The 14,688-nt window shown below is 45.1% G+C and overlaps 1 protein-coding gene across 2 annotated transcripts in view; it reads right to left on the bottom strand.

Annotated features, from left to right (window-relative positions):
• Rac1 (Rac family small GTPase 1) overlaps window positions 1–14,688 on the bottom strand; it is a 32,836-nt gene that overhangs the window by 5,716 nt on the left and 12,432 nt on the right. Inside the window, exons 3-6 of one of the 2 annotated variants that reach the window (XM_042686487.1) lie at window positions 13,928–14,045; window positions 3,564–3,626; window positions 2,586–2,745; window positions 658–2,260 (exon numbers count right to left, since the gene is read on the bottom strand). In XM_042686487.1, coding sequence (XP_042542421.1) covers window positions 2,130–2,260; window positions 2,586–2,745; window positions 3,564–3,626; window positions 13,928–14,045 — 472 coding nt within the window. In that variant the 3' untranslated portion in view covers window positions 658–2,129. Of the gene's footprint in view, window positions 1–657; window positions 2,261–2,556; window positions 2,746–3,563; window positions 3,627–13,927; window positions 14,046–14,688 lie in introns of those variants that run through there. The other variant, XM_042686488.1, reaches the window with a different exon arrangement.

The following is a 14,688-nucleotide window of genomic DNA, read 5'->3' as shown; positions in this document are numbered from 1 at the left end:
AAAATATAAGGAACCACCGGGCGCTGGTGGCTCACGCCTGTAATCCTAGCTACTCAGGAGGCTGAGATCTGAGGATCGCGGTTCAAAGCCAGCCCGGGCAGGAGAGACCATGAGACTCCTATCTCCAATAAACCACCAGAAAACCGGAAGTGGCGCTGTAGCTCAAGTGGTAGAGCGCTCGCCTTGAGCTGAAGAGCTGAGGGACAGCGCCCAGGCCCAGAGTTCAAGCCCCATGGCCGACCAAAAAAAAAATATAAGGAACCTCAAGGGAAACCGAGTCTAGCATGATCTTTAGGGAGTAAAAGTTCAGGCTCCGGAAAGGATGTTAAGGTATAGTTTGTGCAGCCTCTGCCCTGCCAGGACTCCTGGAGTTCAGGTAGGTCTGAGGTGTGCATGCAGACTCACAGGTACACACACATGAGCGCGTGTGTGTGCCCCAGCACGAGCATCTCCCCATGAGCATCTCAACCAGTCAGCAGGCCTAAGTCCCCCAGGCCCCATTGTGCCGAGGCTGAGCCCTCCCAACTGTACCCAATGGCCTCTCCCACCCCTCCCAAGTGAAAGCAATTATCAACCCAGATTCAAAGTGAAAACACACACCAGGAGCTTATTCATCAAGTTCTAAAAAAAAAAAAAAAAAACCAAGTATCACCAGCATTATGATTCAATGATTTATTAAGTCATACATGCAAAACATACTGCTAACTGCATTAGCAAAAGATCAATGTAAAAACACTCCACAATTCTGCAACTGTCAATTTAAAAAATTTTTTGTTCTAGTGGTTGAAAGGTCCAACATTGTGCTCCTGCTGGCGAGTTAAGGTGTACAGAACTAGTCAGGACTAGTGGGTTACACAACTCAGACCCCGGGGAACACGGTGGGCGGAGCGCGGCAGAAGTGTCCGCGTGGGGAGGGAGGGCCGGGATTAGTCACATGACAGTGCTGGCAATCTGGCAAGACAGTGAGTGATGTTAAGGTTCATAGTTTAAGAATATCTAAAATATTTTAAAAACTGTAAAGCTGCAACACATGATTTTTACACCTAAGTTACTAGAAAACTAAGGAAAGCACTTATTAGCTTTGAGTAAAATAATGTGAAAACAGGAGTGCACTTTTGCTAATCTACGAAGGAAAAAAACTTCTAATGCATTATTTGAAAGATTTTATAGTACAAGTAGGAAGCATATTGCTCATTAAGAAGGGGATCTATAAGAAAAGCACTTCCTAAGTTAGCAAGGAGGGAATGACGAGTTTAAAGGTGAGTGCAATGCCCCATAGGGGGAGGGACGGCAGGTAGGATAAAGGAAACGTTTAAGACGAGACACTGGCAACGCTGACCTTCATCGTCTACTGTATCGGACAGAAATGAACCGTTAAAAACCTTTTCCTGTGACACTTCTTCAGCTGAATTATTCGTATACAATGTAGTGTAAATGAATCTCCACTTCAGACTTTGTCAAATACTGTCTTCATCCTGCCATCACGTCGTGTGTCACCACTCTGCCCAGTGCACTCACAACTAGAACAGAACACGTCATTAGAGGAAACACCACATGAGTCCTGTTCCGGTTCACCACACAAGTGAGGCAACTGATTTTTTTTTAACTCACTACAGAATCAAAAAGACTGCTCTAAGGAGCTAAGTGTCACACCGGCTCCTCCATGAGGACGTACAGTACAAGGTTAGGATGTGTTAATGGCAACATGGCGCGGAGGAGGTGCAGCGGCTCGCTGTTTGCCAGGCGTGGGCCTACTGGGAGAGCCAGGTGCTTCTGGCAGCAGGTCTCCTCAGGGCCCGGCCAGGCCTTTTGACAGTTTAGTGCTTAGTGTTCTCAGCACAACACGACTTAGTTCAGAAGGTATTTTGGCAACTCTTAATCTGAGCAAAAGTAGGGGCTTTTGAAAATAAGGCTTTTAGAAGGTTTGTCATTTTAGGGCTAAATTTTAATAGAATGTGAGTTTGAACTCTTACATTTAAAAGAAAACCTAAAAATTACTGATTGGTTCAAAACGGTTTTATGGAAAATTAATCTGTAACAAAAACTTGGCATTGAGTGCGAAGGCTCCACTGTTTTTGAGCAAAGCGTACAAAGGGTCCCAGGGGCAGGAGCAAGAGGAGCACGGCCGTTTACAAGAGCAGGCATTTTCTCTTCCGTTTCTTGACGGGGGGTGGGCAGAGAACCGCACGGATAGCTTCGTCAAACACTGTCTTGAGGCCTCTCTGGGTAAGAGCCGAGCACTCCAGGTATTTTACAGCACCTGTGGGGAAATGCCACGGTTGATACTACCCAACTCTTCTGGTCCCAATAGCACAAATGGCAGGCAGCAAGCCCCAGCCCTGGCACCTTCTACACAAGCAGCATGGCACAGCCAACCCAACTCTGCTTCTGCCTCCCCAAGGCTAACACAGAGGCCACAGGGCCCCCCAAAACCAATCCAGCCCTGAGTAGAAAGAAGTGCTACTGCACCATAGAACAATACACGTGATAAATGCAGGATTTCCTAGCATTCCTAAAGGTCACAGGTTCAATCCCCACCACACCAAAAATAACAACAAAACCCAACTAGGCGGGATTGTTCATACCAATCTCCTTAGCCATGGCTAACCCCTGCGGGTAGGTGATGGGCGTCAGCTTCTTCTCCTTCAGCTTCTCAATCGTGTCTTTATCATCCCTAAGGTCAAGTTTTGTTCCCACTAGGATGATGGGGGTGTTGGGACAGTGGTGTCGCACTTCTGGATACCACTAGAGAGGTTAGGGAAAGAATGAGGCTGTAACATCTCCCTCTGGTAAAGACTTCAATCACCTCCACTCTACCACCAGGTTGCAGCCCCCAGCCCACATGCACGTCCCACCTCCTATACAGCAAGACAGCCCTCCAAGATGAAGGATGTGAAGAACAGGCTCCCAGGTCACAGGAGGAAAGAAGGGGTGAATGAGAGAGTACCCCAAAAGGAAAGTCACTTTGTTGTGGGGAAAACAAGTCCCAACTCTTATTAGGACATGTCAGAAAATTCATCATCTCTCAGGGATGTGACCTGTGCATCTGCTACCACACTGGGGTCTCTCACTTGTTTCCCCTAGGGTGGGAAAAGACACTGGAGTCGAAAACTATCAGATAGCCGGGCATCAGTGGCTCACAGCTGTAATCCTAGCTACTCAGGAGGCTGAGATCTGAGGATCCTGGTTCAAAGCCAGCCCAGGCAGGAAACTCCGTGAGACTCTTATCTCCAATAAACCACTCAAAAATCCAGAAGTGGAGCTGTAGCCAAGTGGTAGAGTGCTCACCTTGAGCTGAAGAGCTGAGGGATAGCACCCAGGCCCAGAGTTCAAGCCCCATGACCGACCAAAAAAAAAAAAAAAAGAAAGAAAATAACCGGACAACTCCAAATTGTTGGTGAGGAACACCTGTCCTCCACGTGGCACACAGCTCTATCAGTCCACAGCCACTGTACAGAAGGAAGAAAGCTACTAAAACTAAGTTAAATAATAAACTTACTAGCAGTAAAAATATTTCTTTCCGACACTATGTAGCAACATGTACCCTTTAAACCCCCACTTACCTTTGCACGGACATTTTCAAATGATGCAGGACTCACAAGGGAAAAGCAAATTAAGAATACATCCTGTAACAAGGAAACAGAATCATTCAGAAAATGATCTCAGCATGTAGAATACACTTCTAACTGCTGACAGGCCACGTGCCTGTTGCCACCCTCAGCCTTCAGCCCTCCAGCCTGCCAGGATCAGCGCGCTTGGGGCAGTAGGTGACTTGTGGGAAGGGGAAGCAGAGGAAGCTGTCTGAGGCTGGGGAGGCACCAACCAGCTCCCACTCAGCCTCCGTCCTTCCATCATGCTCAGTTTGCAGCCAGAAATCCAATTATCTGTTACGAGCATGCAAAAGTGGTACTCTGTAAAATCGTGGTCTCCCAGCTTCCCCAAAGCAGATCCAATTTAAAAGCCCTACTAAGCTCCTTTATAGGTTAAGTTCAACATGTTTAGATTTAGATTTTCACTAGCTCAGAATAAATGCTTGTTAGTCATTGGCACAAAGTGGGGACTCAACTGGTTTGCTACCTAGGCCCTTCCCTCTCTCCCCCAGGGAGTTTAGTGTGTGGAAGGGACGCCATCCCGATGATGACAAGTGCCAACCACCCTGGCACTGTTGCCACTCCTCAAACATAGCCAGGCCTCTGAGCTGGCCTGCAGGCAGCTATTTCTGAAATAGTTACAGAGGAAAAGCATACAGATTACACATTTGGAGAGAATTTTTAGCTACACATGAGTTTTTTTTCCCATCTGTTAAAAGTAAAAAATCTTTTCGTGTATTAAAAAATGCCCAACAGTGTCTAAACTGCTAAGCTTATAAAACACATCCCCAGACAGAGGTAAGTATGCTACTTTGTGAAATGCACACAACTCCCAACCTAGTGCTTTAAACCATGCAACTGGTATCTTGTATCTGAAAAGGAAACGTCCCACACAACAGCTTTTTATAAATGACATTGTTTAAATGTTGGTGCATGCACAAGCTTGACCAAGAATCACCACAGCATCCAAGTTGATTCCAACCCCTCTGAAGCACAGCTGGGTTAGCTCACCAGCACCGCCCCGCTGCCCCAGACAGCCCACCACACAGGACACCGCAGCAGAGACAGAAGGCCTGGCAGTAAGGTTAGTCTGCCCCAGCTCAGCACACGGCCACCCCCATGTTCTCCACACCACACGAGCGGGGCCTCCACTAGTCCCTCCTGTCACTTGGAAGGAGGGAGCAGCAGTTTGGAACCTGCTTTAATCAGGCTGGTAGGTAAACTATTACGCTCCAACAAAAGCTCATTTCATCAAGCAAAACCCCTCCTTGAGTGAGTTAAGATATAAAACACTCAAGGAAGCTGAGGCTTAGTAAGGATCCCTCGGGAAACTAAGTGAAATGAGAGAACAGATAAAGCTTGAGGCTGAAGTCGATTGAAAGTGTTACATACGGCAATCGGCTTGTCTTTGCCCCTGGAGGGAATATCCTTACCATACGTGTCTCCAACCTAGTAATGCATGAGAACTTTAAGGTCAGTACAAACTGAGGAAGATGGTAAAAGATGTCATTCATTCCTTATCAAAACCCCAAACCCTGTAATGACATAAAACATCTTCAATGCCAAACTCCACCAATACAATGGTGAAAGGGCACATCCCCCTGCGCAGTTTACTAATAGTTAAATCAGGCAAACACTGCGCGTGCAACAGCAGTGCCCCGCGCACTGAGGCAGTGCTGGCCAGATCATTAACACATTCCACAGAGACGGCGATGTGCCCCACGTGCTGCTGCTGGCATCACAGTAACAGGCACACCTTCAAAGCACTCCTTACAAACAAGAAAGGCCAAACACTTCAAGAACCAGAAAGGCGTCTGTTTGTGACACTTCTACCAGACAGACTGAGGGCCCTTCCTGGGAGTTAGGAAGTCCATACTACATGAATATTACAGTCTCTTATGCAGAAGCTCTTCCTGTCCTCCCCCTGGTTCTGGGACTGTGGGTTGAACAATGTTGCTCAAACTTAGGACCTTTGGTCCCTTTGAAGATTTGGTGAGACTACCCCTAGTGACAAGGTTAAGAAGTGATCACACCGGATGCCGGTGGCTCACGCCTGTAATCCTAGCTACTCAGGAGGCTGAAATCTGAGGATCTCGGGTCAAAGCCAGCCAGGGCAGGAAAGTCCATGAGACTCTTATCTCCAATTAACTAAGTGGTAGAGCACTCTCTCCTTGAGCTCAAGAGCTCAGGAACAGCGCCCAGGCCAAGTTCAAGCTGCACAGCTGACCAAAAAAAGAAAGAAAAGGAAAAAAGTGATCACATTTTCATCTTTTATCCCAATACTTCCTATTCATTTCTTTGTTCCAATGAAAATCAACAGAGGAGCTGGCACAAGTGGTTCATGCCTGTAATCCTAGCTATTCAGGAGACTCAGATGTAAGGATCCAGGTTTCAAGTCAGCCAAGACAGGAGAGACTCTTAGCTCCACTTAACCTCCAAAAAGCCAGAGCTGTGGCTCCAGTGATAGAGCACCAGCCTTGAGTGACAAAGGCTAAGGGGGAGAGAGCCCCAGCCTCGAGTTCAAGCCCTAGTATCGGCACAAAGAAGGGGGGGGGGGGCGCGGCGGCTGGGAAGGTGGCTCGGTACAGTGCTTGCCTTGCATGCATGAAACCCTGGGTTTGATTCCTCAGCACCACATAAACAGAAAAAAAAGCCAGAAGTGGTGCTGTGGTTCAAGTGGTAGAGTGCTAGGCTTGAGCTGAAGAGCTGAGGGACAGCGCCCAGTCCCAGAGTTCAAGCCTTATAACCGACAAAAAAAAAAAAAAAAAAAAAAAGGGAAGCACACAAACAGAAGTCTAAATTAGCCTGGGCATAATTGAGACCTTATCTCAAAAATAATGCACAAAGAGTCTGGAAAAGTGACTGAAGTGGGTGCCTGCTTAGCAAGAAGCAAGCCCTGGTTCAGTCTCCAGCATCATCAATAAATTAATAAATACCAACACAGAACTCTTAGGAAAATGGCAGATGAGAAATTGAGTTAACTTCATCTCACTCAAGCTTCTCTGATTTATAATTCAAAGAGAAGATTAGTTTCTTTTACTATCAGGGTTTGATCTGTGGCTATTTTAAAGACCCGTCCTCCCAAGGGCTTGATATAGGGCGGGTCTTCACTGTGACACAAACTCAGTGGGACCATTCTCAAACAGTAACCTGCAGCCACATTTGTGGTGCCGCCTTAGTGCTGAGAACATTGTTCTGGATGAGAAGCTGTGTACCATGGGAGCCTCCTGTCCTGCACATGCACTACACCATCTGCCTGTTCCTTCCTTCTTCCCTTTCTTCCCCTGCTCTAAATATAGCTTTCCTAAAACATATCTGCTTCCTATGCTTGTTTTCTTCCATCAAGTCCTCTGACTGGGCTTTCCTGACACAGATGCTCCCAAGGTTATGCTGGTCAACCTTAGCTAAGGCTGCGTTTTTCACACTGCACTCCCCTGGAGCCCGTCTCCCATCCAGGGTCTCTCACTTTCCTGTCTCATGTGCCTCTCTTCACTAGCCCTTCCTTCCTGTGGACTCAAGCATTACTTTCCTCAGGCCTCTTCACCATTTCTAACTTTATCAGTTTTCAATGACTTTATGACACTCCCTTCTCATTGGTCAAAAAGAACAGTCAGGGCTGGGAAGGTGGCTTAGTGGTAGAGTGCTTGCCTTGCATGCATGAGGCCCTGGATTCGATTCCTTAGCACCACATAAGCAGAAAAAGCCAGCAGTGGTGCTGTGGCTCAAATGGGAACAGCTCTCGCCTTGAGCTGACAAAAAAAAAAAAAAAAAAAGAACAAAAAAGTATAGTCAGAGGGACTGAGGGCATGGCTCAAGTGGTAGAACATCTGCCTGACAAGCTCAAGAGTGCAGCCAGATGTTTGTTGCACCCAATATTTAGTAAGGGAAATCAATCACAGGAAAAAATACTGTACAAGTCCTCTGATAAGAAGTATCTAGATTTGTTTCTTTTGTATGTTCTTCCCCCGTGGTATAACCTGTTTTCACTGTATTTAATTCTGGTGCCCTGCACCTTGTATATACGTTTTTCTAATTTGAGGAGGGGAAGGGAAATAACAGTATGTTGAAATAAGGATACAGGTTGACCCATTGTAACAATGAGATGTACAAGACACTGTTGAAAACGAACTTTACAGCTTGGGGTGGGAGAGAAGTTGGGGAGGTAGAGAGGGAAGGGATGGTAGGGGGAAAACAAAGGAGAGGGTAACAGTGCTCTGTAGGAAGTATACTCATTACCTTATCAAGTAACTGCAACCCCTTTGCGCAGTATCTTTACAACAAAAAATATATGTTAAAAAAGAAGTATCTAAAAGTAATTTTTTAAGCAAAGGAGGGTAACAATGTTCCACAAGAAACATACTCATTACCTTACTCATGTAACTGTAACTCCTCTGTACAGCATCTTTACAATAAAACAAAATTTTAAAAAAGAAAAAAAAAAAGAGTGCAGCCAGAGCAATTCTACCTGCTCCTAGCCCTCAACCGGTCAGCTGGCCATCTACAAAATGAGCTACTTTACTACTAGTAGACTGGACAAAGGTCCAGATGACTGAAACCTGAACTCCAAACACAGAGTAGTTCATTTCATTTATTCTCATCCAAATCTTTTTGCACCTGGACTTTATTTTCAAGCTTAGTTTTTGTTTTGGGGGTTGTATGTCTGTGTTGGTACAGAGGCCTAGGCACTTACAGGCCTAGGCACTGTCTCTGAGCTTTTTTTTTAACCCAAGGCTAGTGCTCTATCACTTGAGCCACAGCTCCAGTTCCAACTTTCTTTTTCTTTTTTTTTTTTTGGGGGGAGGGCCTGGTTGTGGGGCCTAAACTCTGGGCCTGGGCACTGTCCCTCAGCTCTTCAGCTCAATGCTAGTGCTCTACCACTTGAGCCACAGTTCCACTTCCGGCTTTTTTCATTTTGCTTATGTGGTGCTGAGGAATCAAACCTAGGGCCTCAGGCATGCAAGGCAAGCGCTCTACCACTGAGCCATCTTCCCAGCCCCCAGTTCCAGCTTTCTTGGTGCTTAATTGGAGATGAGTCACAGGAACTTTCCTGCCAGGGCTGGCTTTGAACTGTGATCTGCAGATCTCTGACTCCTGAGGAGCTCAGATTACAGGTGTGAGCCACTAAGCACCCAGCATTTTACTTTATTTTGATATAGGTTTCCTATGTATAGGGAAAAGGATCAGGATATATACCCATGGTGAAGAAAATGCAAAACTAAAAAAGGGTACACATGTGTTAACAGCGAGGGACTGACAATAAAGCAGCAAAGCAGTTCCTGATTTCTGGAACCTAGCCTGGTGCCTACTGTGTCACCATGGCCAGAGCACCACCACCAGACAGACAAGGCCCCCATGTGACCATGCTCAAGAGGGCCAAAAGAAAATGAAAAGTCCCCTCTGTACAGCATTTTTACAATAAAAAATGTACAAAAAAAAAAAGAAACTCAGGGAATTGATGAAGGGATAAGTATATTGCTGGTTGATATATGACAGGTTAATAAAGAGTATATAGAAATGTTAAAAAAAAAAAAAGAAAATGAAAAGTAAAAGAGTATTTCATTGTCTTGTGCAACCCAAGGTCACTATGTAAACTATAAAATCCCCATGCACACCTCAGCCAGTGTGGACAACCAGGTAACAGTTAACAGCCTCAGTCTGGCTTTGCTTCCCTACCCTCCAGATAAGACTTCTTAAACCACACAATCAACACAACTCTTTTTGCTTCCTGATGGCACTCATCCAGAGAAAATCCATCTTATTTTGAGCCCTGTGCCCTACAATCACACAGCACAGACCCCAGGGTTCTCTTTCTTGGCAAAGAGCAACAAACCCAAATCTATTTAACTACAGATGTACTCCTAGAGACCCTGTAAGGCTGCTTCTAGTAGCCAACTTAAAAAAAAGCTGAAGCCACCTGAAAATCTGAACCTATCCAATCGTCTAGCCCAATTCAATATTTATGAACCTTGAAATCAGTACACAAGGAAGATGAAAAACACTAGCACAACACTCTAGGATTCTGGCTGACCCTTCACAGAGACCCAGCACTCCAGCAGGAGACTGAACCCTGAGGGAAAGCACACAGTACAGGCCTTGTGCCATTAATGACATGCTATCCTTGAACAGGACACTGACCTACCTTGATTTTCAGCAGTCAACCAAACTTACCTTCTAAAGAGAAAATGAACACAATTTTTTGAAGGGTAGAAAAGCCCTCTGCATTATTTGACTTAAAAAATAAAACCCGGGCTGGGAAGGTGGCTCAGTGGTAGAGCGCTTGCCTTGCATGCTTGAGGCCCTGGGGTTTGATTCCTCAGCACCACATAAGCAGGGAAAAAAAGCCAAAGTAGCGCTGTGGGCTCAAGTGGTAGAGTGCTAGCCTTGAGCTGAAGAGCTGAAGGACAGCGCCCAGGACCAGAGTTCAGGCCCCACGACTGGACCCAAATAAATAAATATATAAATAAATCCCTCCAGGGCTGGGAAGGTGGCTCAGTGGTAGAGTTCTTGCCTTGCATGCATGAGGCCCTGGATTCCATTCCCAATACCACATAAGCAGAAATAGACAGAAGTGGTGCTGTGGCTCAAGTGGTAGAGTGCTAGCCTTGAGCTGAAGAGTTGAGAGACAGTGCCTAGGCTCAGAGTTCAGGCCCCCAGGACCAACTAAATAAATAAATACAAAAATAAATAAGCCAGGCGCTGGTGGCTCATGCCTGTAATCCTAGTTACTCAGGAGACTGAGATCTGAGGATCACCATTCAAAACCAGCCCAGGCAGGAAAGTCCTTGAGACTCTTCTCTCCAATAAACCACTGAAAGTGGCGCTGTGGCTCAAGCGCTAGAATGCACACCTTGAGCTGAAGATCTGAGGGATAGCACCCAAGCCCAGAGGTCAAGCCTCAGGACAGACCAAAAGATAAATAAACAAACAAATAAATAATAAAACCCTCCAAGGCAATTTCAATGAGAAATGACTAACTGCTTGCTACCTTTTGGAGAAGTAGAAATTAATGACTTAAACTGATTTTACCTAGTTACATAGAATGACCCTGTGACATGGAATTGCTACCATCAGGAATCATACCTTCTACCTGGCCCTTCAGGAATGAGGCTAATCAGTTTTGGTTTGGCTACATAAACAGCCCAAACAAAGAGCTCAAATTACAGACCACAGTCCATTCAGCACAAAGTTTATGGGTTTCCCTGATGTCGACTCTGTGGTGGACTTCCAACTAAGGCACCCACAAATAACCCACAGGTGAAAAAAGATGCAGACACAGCATGTACTTGGCAGACCCACTCCTCTTGGTAGAATGGTGTGGCCCAAAGGAATGAGATCTTCCAAGCCCTGGTCTTTGAGCATTTGGGGCCTGCCCTTTAGTTGCCAAAATACTTATCTCTGAAGAGTCCAGACAGATACATTTTTAACTGCCAGCTGGGAGTTCTCTCTCCTCCACTTACCCTCCAATTCTGGCACTTGGTATATTACCATAATCAGTTATAGACCTGTCTATTGGCTACTTGGAAGCAAGTAGCGTTACTTCTTTCTTGTTCCTCAGCTGTTTTTTACAGGAAACAAGTTCACTACCACACACAGAAAAGACATTAAATTAAAGCTGTATGGAGACAACACCAACTTTGACTTTTGGCCTCACACACTATAGCTCTAGCCAATCTAAGAACAGACCAACATACTATCAGAGCTCCTCTGCACAAAGTGGGACTGCTGCCAAGTCACCTTAGACTAGCTGAGTGATGACTCCCTTAGAGAAAAAGGCCTCACCCTACCAAGCACTTCTTGAGTCACAGAGTAAGGTAGCTCTGATTTCTCAGAAGTGATGCCACACCCTTCTAGGAACACCCAGGACTGGAGACTTCTATTGTATCAACCACTGTTTTTTTTGTTTGTTTTTTGGTCTGTCCTGTGGCCTGAACGCTGGGCCTGGGCACTGTCTCTTAGCTCTTCAGCTCAAGGCTAGCGGTCTACCATTTAAGCCACAGCACCACTTTCGGTCTTTTCTGCTTATGTGGTGCTGAGGAATGGAACACAGGACCTCATGCATGCAAGGCAATCAATCTACCACTGAGCCACCTTCCCAGCCCCCAACCACTGCTTTTAAATCCACTTAAAATTGAACTATTCAAGCCGGGCCCTGGTAGCTCATACCTGTAATCCTAGCTACTCAGGAGGCTGAGATCTGAGGATCGCGGTTCAAAGCCAGCCCAGGCAGGAAAGACCGTGAGACTCCTATCTCCAATAAACCATTAGAAAACTGGAAGTGGTGCTGTAGCTCAAGTGGTAGAGTGCTCGCCTTGAGCTGAAGAGCTGAGAGACAGTGCCCAGGCCCAGAGTTCAAGCCCCACAACTGACAAAAATAAAACAAAACAAAAAAAATTGAACTATTCAGTGCCCATTGAGGAGAGAAGAGTTTCTCCAAGATACTGACACAATTTTAGTCACTTGGAGATTATGGGCAATTTTTTTTTTTTTTGTGGGTCGGTCATGGGGATTGAACTCTGGGCCTGGGTGCTGTCCCTCAGCTCTTCTTCAGCTCAAGTATAGCGCTCTACCTCTTGAGCCACAGCACCACATCCATTTTCTGAGTGGTTAATTGAAGGTAAAAGTCTCAGAGACTTTCCTGCCCAGGCTGGCTTTGAACCAACCATGATCCTCAGATTTTAGCCTCCTGAGTAGCTAGGATTATAGGTGGGAGCCACTGACACCCAGCTATGGGCCGATTTTTAATAAACAGTTAATTTTTAACTATAGATTAACTGAAAAACCTAATAAAGTTAATTTTTAACTATAGATTAACTGAAAAACCACTCAACTCAAACCTCCCATGTAGTATACTTTTGTTTATTTAGCACTGTTTACCGGAAGTTCAAGTAAAGGATAACAAGCAAAGCTCTTCAAGGCAGACTACACTAGGCAACACTTCCAGCAGGAAATAAAGGCATGTCTAAAAATTCAGATCGATAAGCAGAAGTTCATTTTTTTTTAAATTTTAGAAGGGCTGGATATGTGGCTCATGTAAAATGGCTGTTTAGCAACCTCAAGGCCCTGAGTGTTCAAAACCTTCTATGATTTAAAAAAAAAAGAAAACAATTAAGGATTAGAATATTAGCTCTCAGTAACAAGAGTACACTATGTGCCAATACATGTGTTGCATGTATTAACTTATCTTATCCTAGGAGCAAACAGGAAAAACCAGAGACACGAAAAACTACCCAAGATCACACAGGTAGAAGTGTGAGGGCAAGATCTTGGTCTGCTGCCCCTCATGCAGATTTAAGTCTAGCTTCAGTCAGTCAGTTATTCTGTCTTTAAATTTGTTTTGGTTTTGTTTTTGGTCATGGGGCTTGAACTCTAGGCCTGGGCACTGTCCTTCAGCTCAAAGCTAGTGCTCTACCACTTGAGCACCACTTCCTACAATTGTTTTTAAACACCATTTTCTTTGGATTGACCATGATGGGGCCTCATGCATGCTAGGAAATGCCCTATCACTTAGTCACATCCTGGCTCTAAAATGTAAATGGGAAGGTGGCTCAATGGTAGAGTGCTTGCCTTGCAATGCATGAGGCCCTGGGTTCGATTCCTCAGCAACACATAAGCAAAAAGAAAAAAGCCGGAAGTAGTGCTGTGGCTCAAGTGGTAGAGCACTAGCCTTGAGCTGAAGAGCTGAGGGGTAGCGCCCAGGCCCAGAGTTCAGGCCCCACAACCGGACCCCCCAAAAAAAAATAAATAAATAAAATAAAATGAATGAAGAGTGGGGCCAGGCAGCTGTGACTCATTAAGTCCTAGCTACTCAGAAGGCTGAGATCTGAGACTGCAGATTCAATGCCAGCTTGGGCAGATAAATCTGAGAGATTCTTATCTCCAATAAACCAGCAAAAACCAGAAATGGACACACAGCAAATGGCAGAGCACCAGCCTTAAGCAAAAAAGCTAAGCAGGCCCTGATTCTGTAGCATGAACAACTCTCAAAGCAAACGCTCTTCAAACTGTCCCCCCGAGTTCAGTTCAAGCCCCAGAATCTACATACACAGGCCTCTACCCCCAAAAAAGGACTGGTTTTCAAAAAGAAAAATCAGACAGCAATTGTTTCTATATTTGTCCTAAAACTAAATAAAAGATGTAAAATGCAGAGGCCAAGTAACTGTCAAAAGGTAAAAATCTGGCTTTTATCTATAGAGGTATTTCCTTCTGACCTTACTTTATTTTTTTCTACTTAACAAACCCAAATCAAGGTAATGTAAGGCAATCTGTAGATGTGCATTAACGAGACATTCATGAACTGCAAACTATGAGACACATCAAAAATCTGTTGTGATCCTTACTGTTTGCGGATATGAGAGGGGACGTAATCTGTCATAATCTTCTTGTCCAGCTGTATCCCATAAGCCCAGATTCACTGGCTTTCCATCTACCATAACATTGGCAGAATAGTTGTCAAAGCTGTAGAATGACATGAAAATGGTTAGTCACAGATAAGGGACCAAAGCTACTGTTCCTATGGACAAAACCAAACTGGAGTGAGAGAGGCGGCATTTTTTTTACAGTAAAATGTTAAACTGAAGTTCAAAGACAAATGAGAGGGAACTAATATATTTTATTTATAAGAATTTCCATCAGTATAAAAATGTTTCAGTATGAAAATAAGCAAGAGATTTTGATAAACAATTCACAGGAAACAACAAATAGTAACATCTAAGAATTTCACCTAACTAATGATCAGAAATGCAAATGATGGGCTGGGAAGGTGGCTCAGTGGTAGAATGCTTGCCTTGCATGCTCGAGGCCCTGGGTTCAATTCCTCAGCATCACATAAGCAAAAAGAAAAAAAGCTGAAAGTGGTGCTGTGGCTCAAGTGGTAGAGTGCTAGCCTTGAGCTGAAGAGCTGAGGGACAGCGCCCAGGCCCAGAGTTCAGGCCCCACAACTGGACCCAAAAAAGAAATGCAAATGATAAGGTTACTTTTGTTTTTTTTGGTCGGCCTCAGCTCTTCAGCTCAAGGCGAGCGCTCTACCACTTGAGCTACAGCGCCACTTCCGGTTTTCTGGTGGTTTATTGGAGATAGGAGTCTCACGGTCTCTCCTGCC

This window comes from Dipodomys spectabilis, unplaced genomic scaffold (assembly GCF_019054845.1).
Source record: "Dipodomys spectabilis isolate Male_0828 unplaced genomic scaffold, ASM1905484v1 ptg000098l, whole genome shotgun sequence".
NCBI classification, from domain to species: Eukaryota; Metazoa; Chordata; class Mammalia; order Rodentia; family Heteromyidae; genus Dipodomys; species Dipodomys spectabilis.
This window is presented reverse-complemented; position numbering and strand designations above follow the sequence as displayed.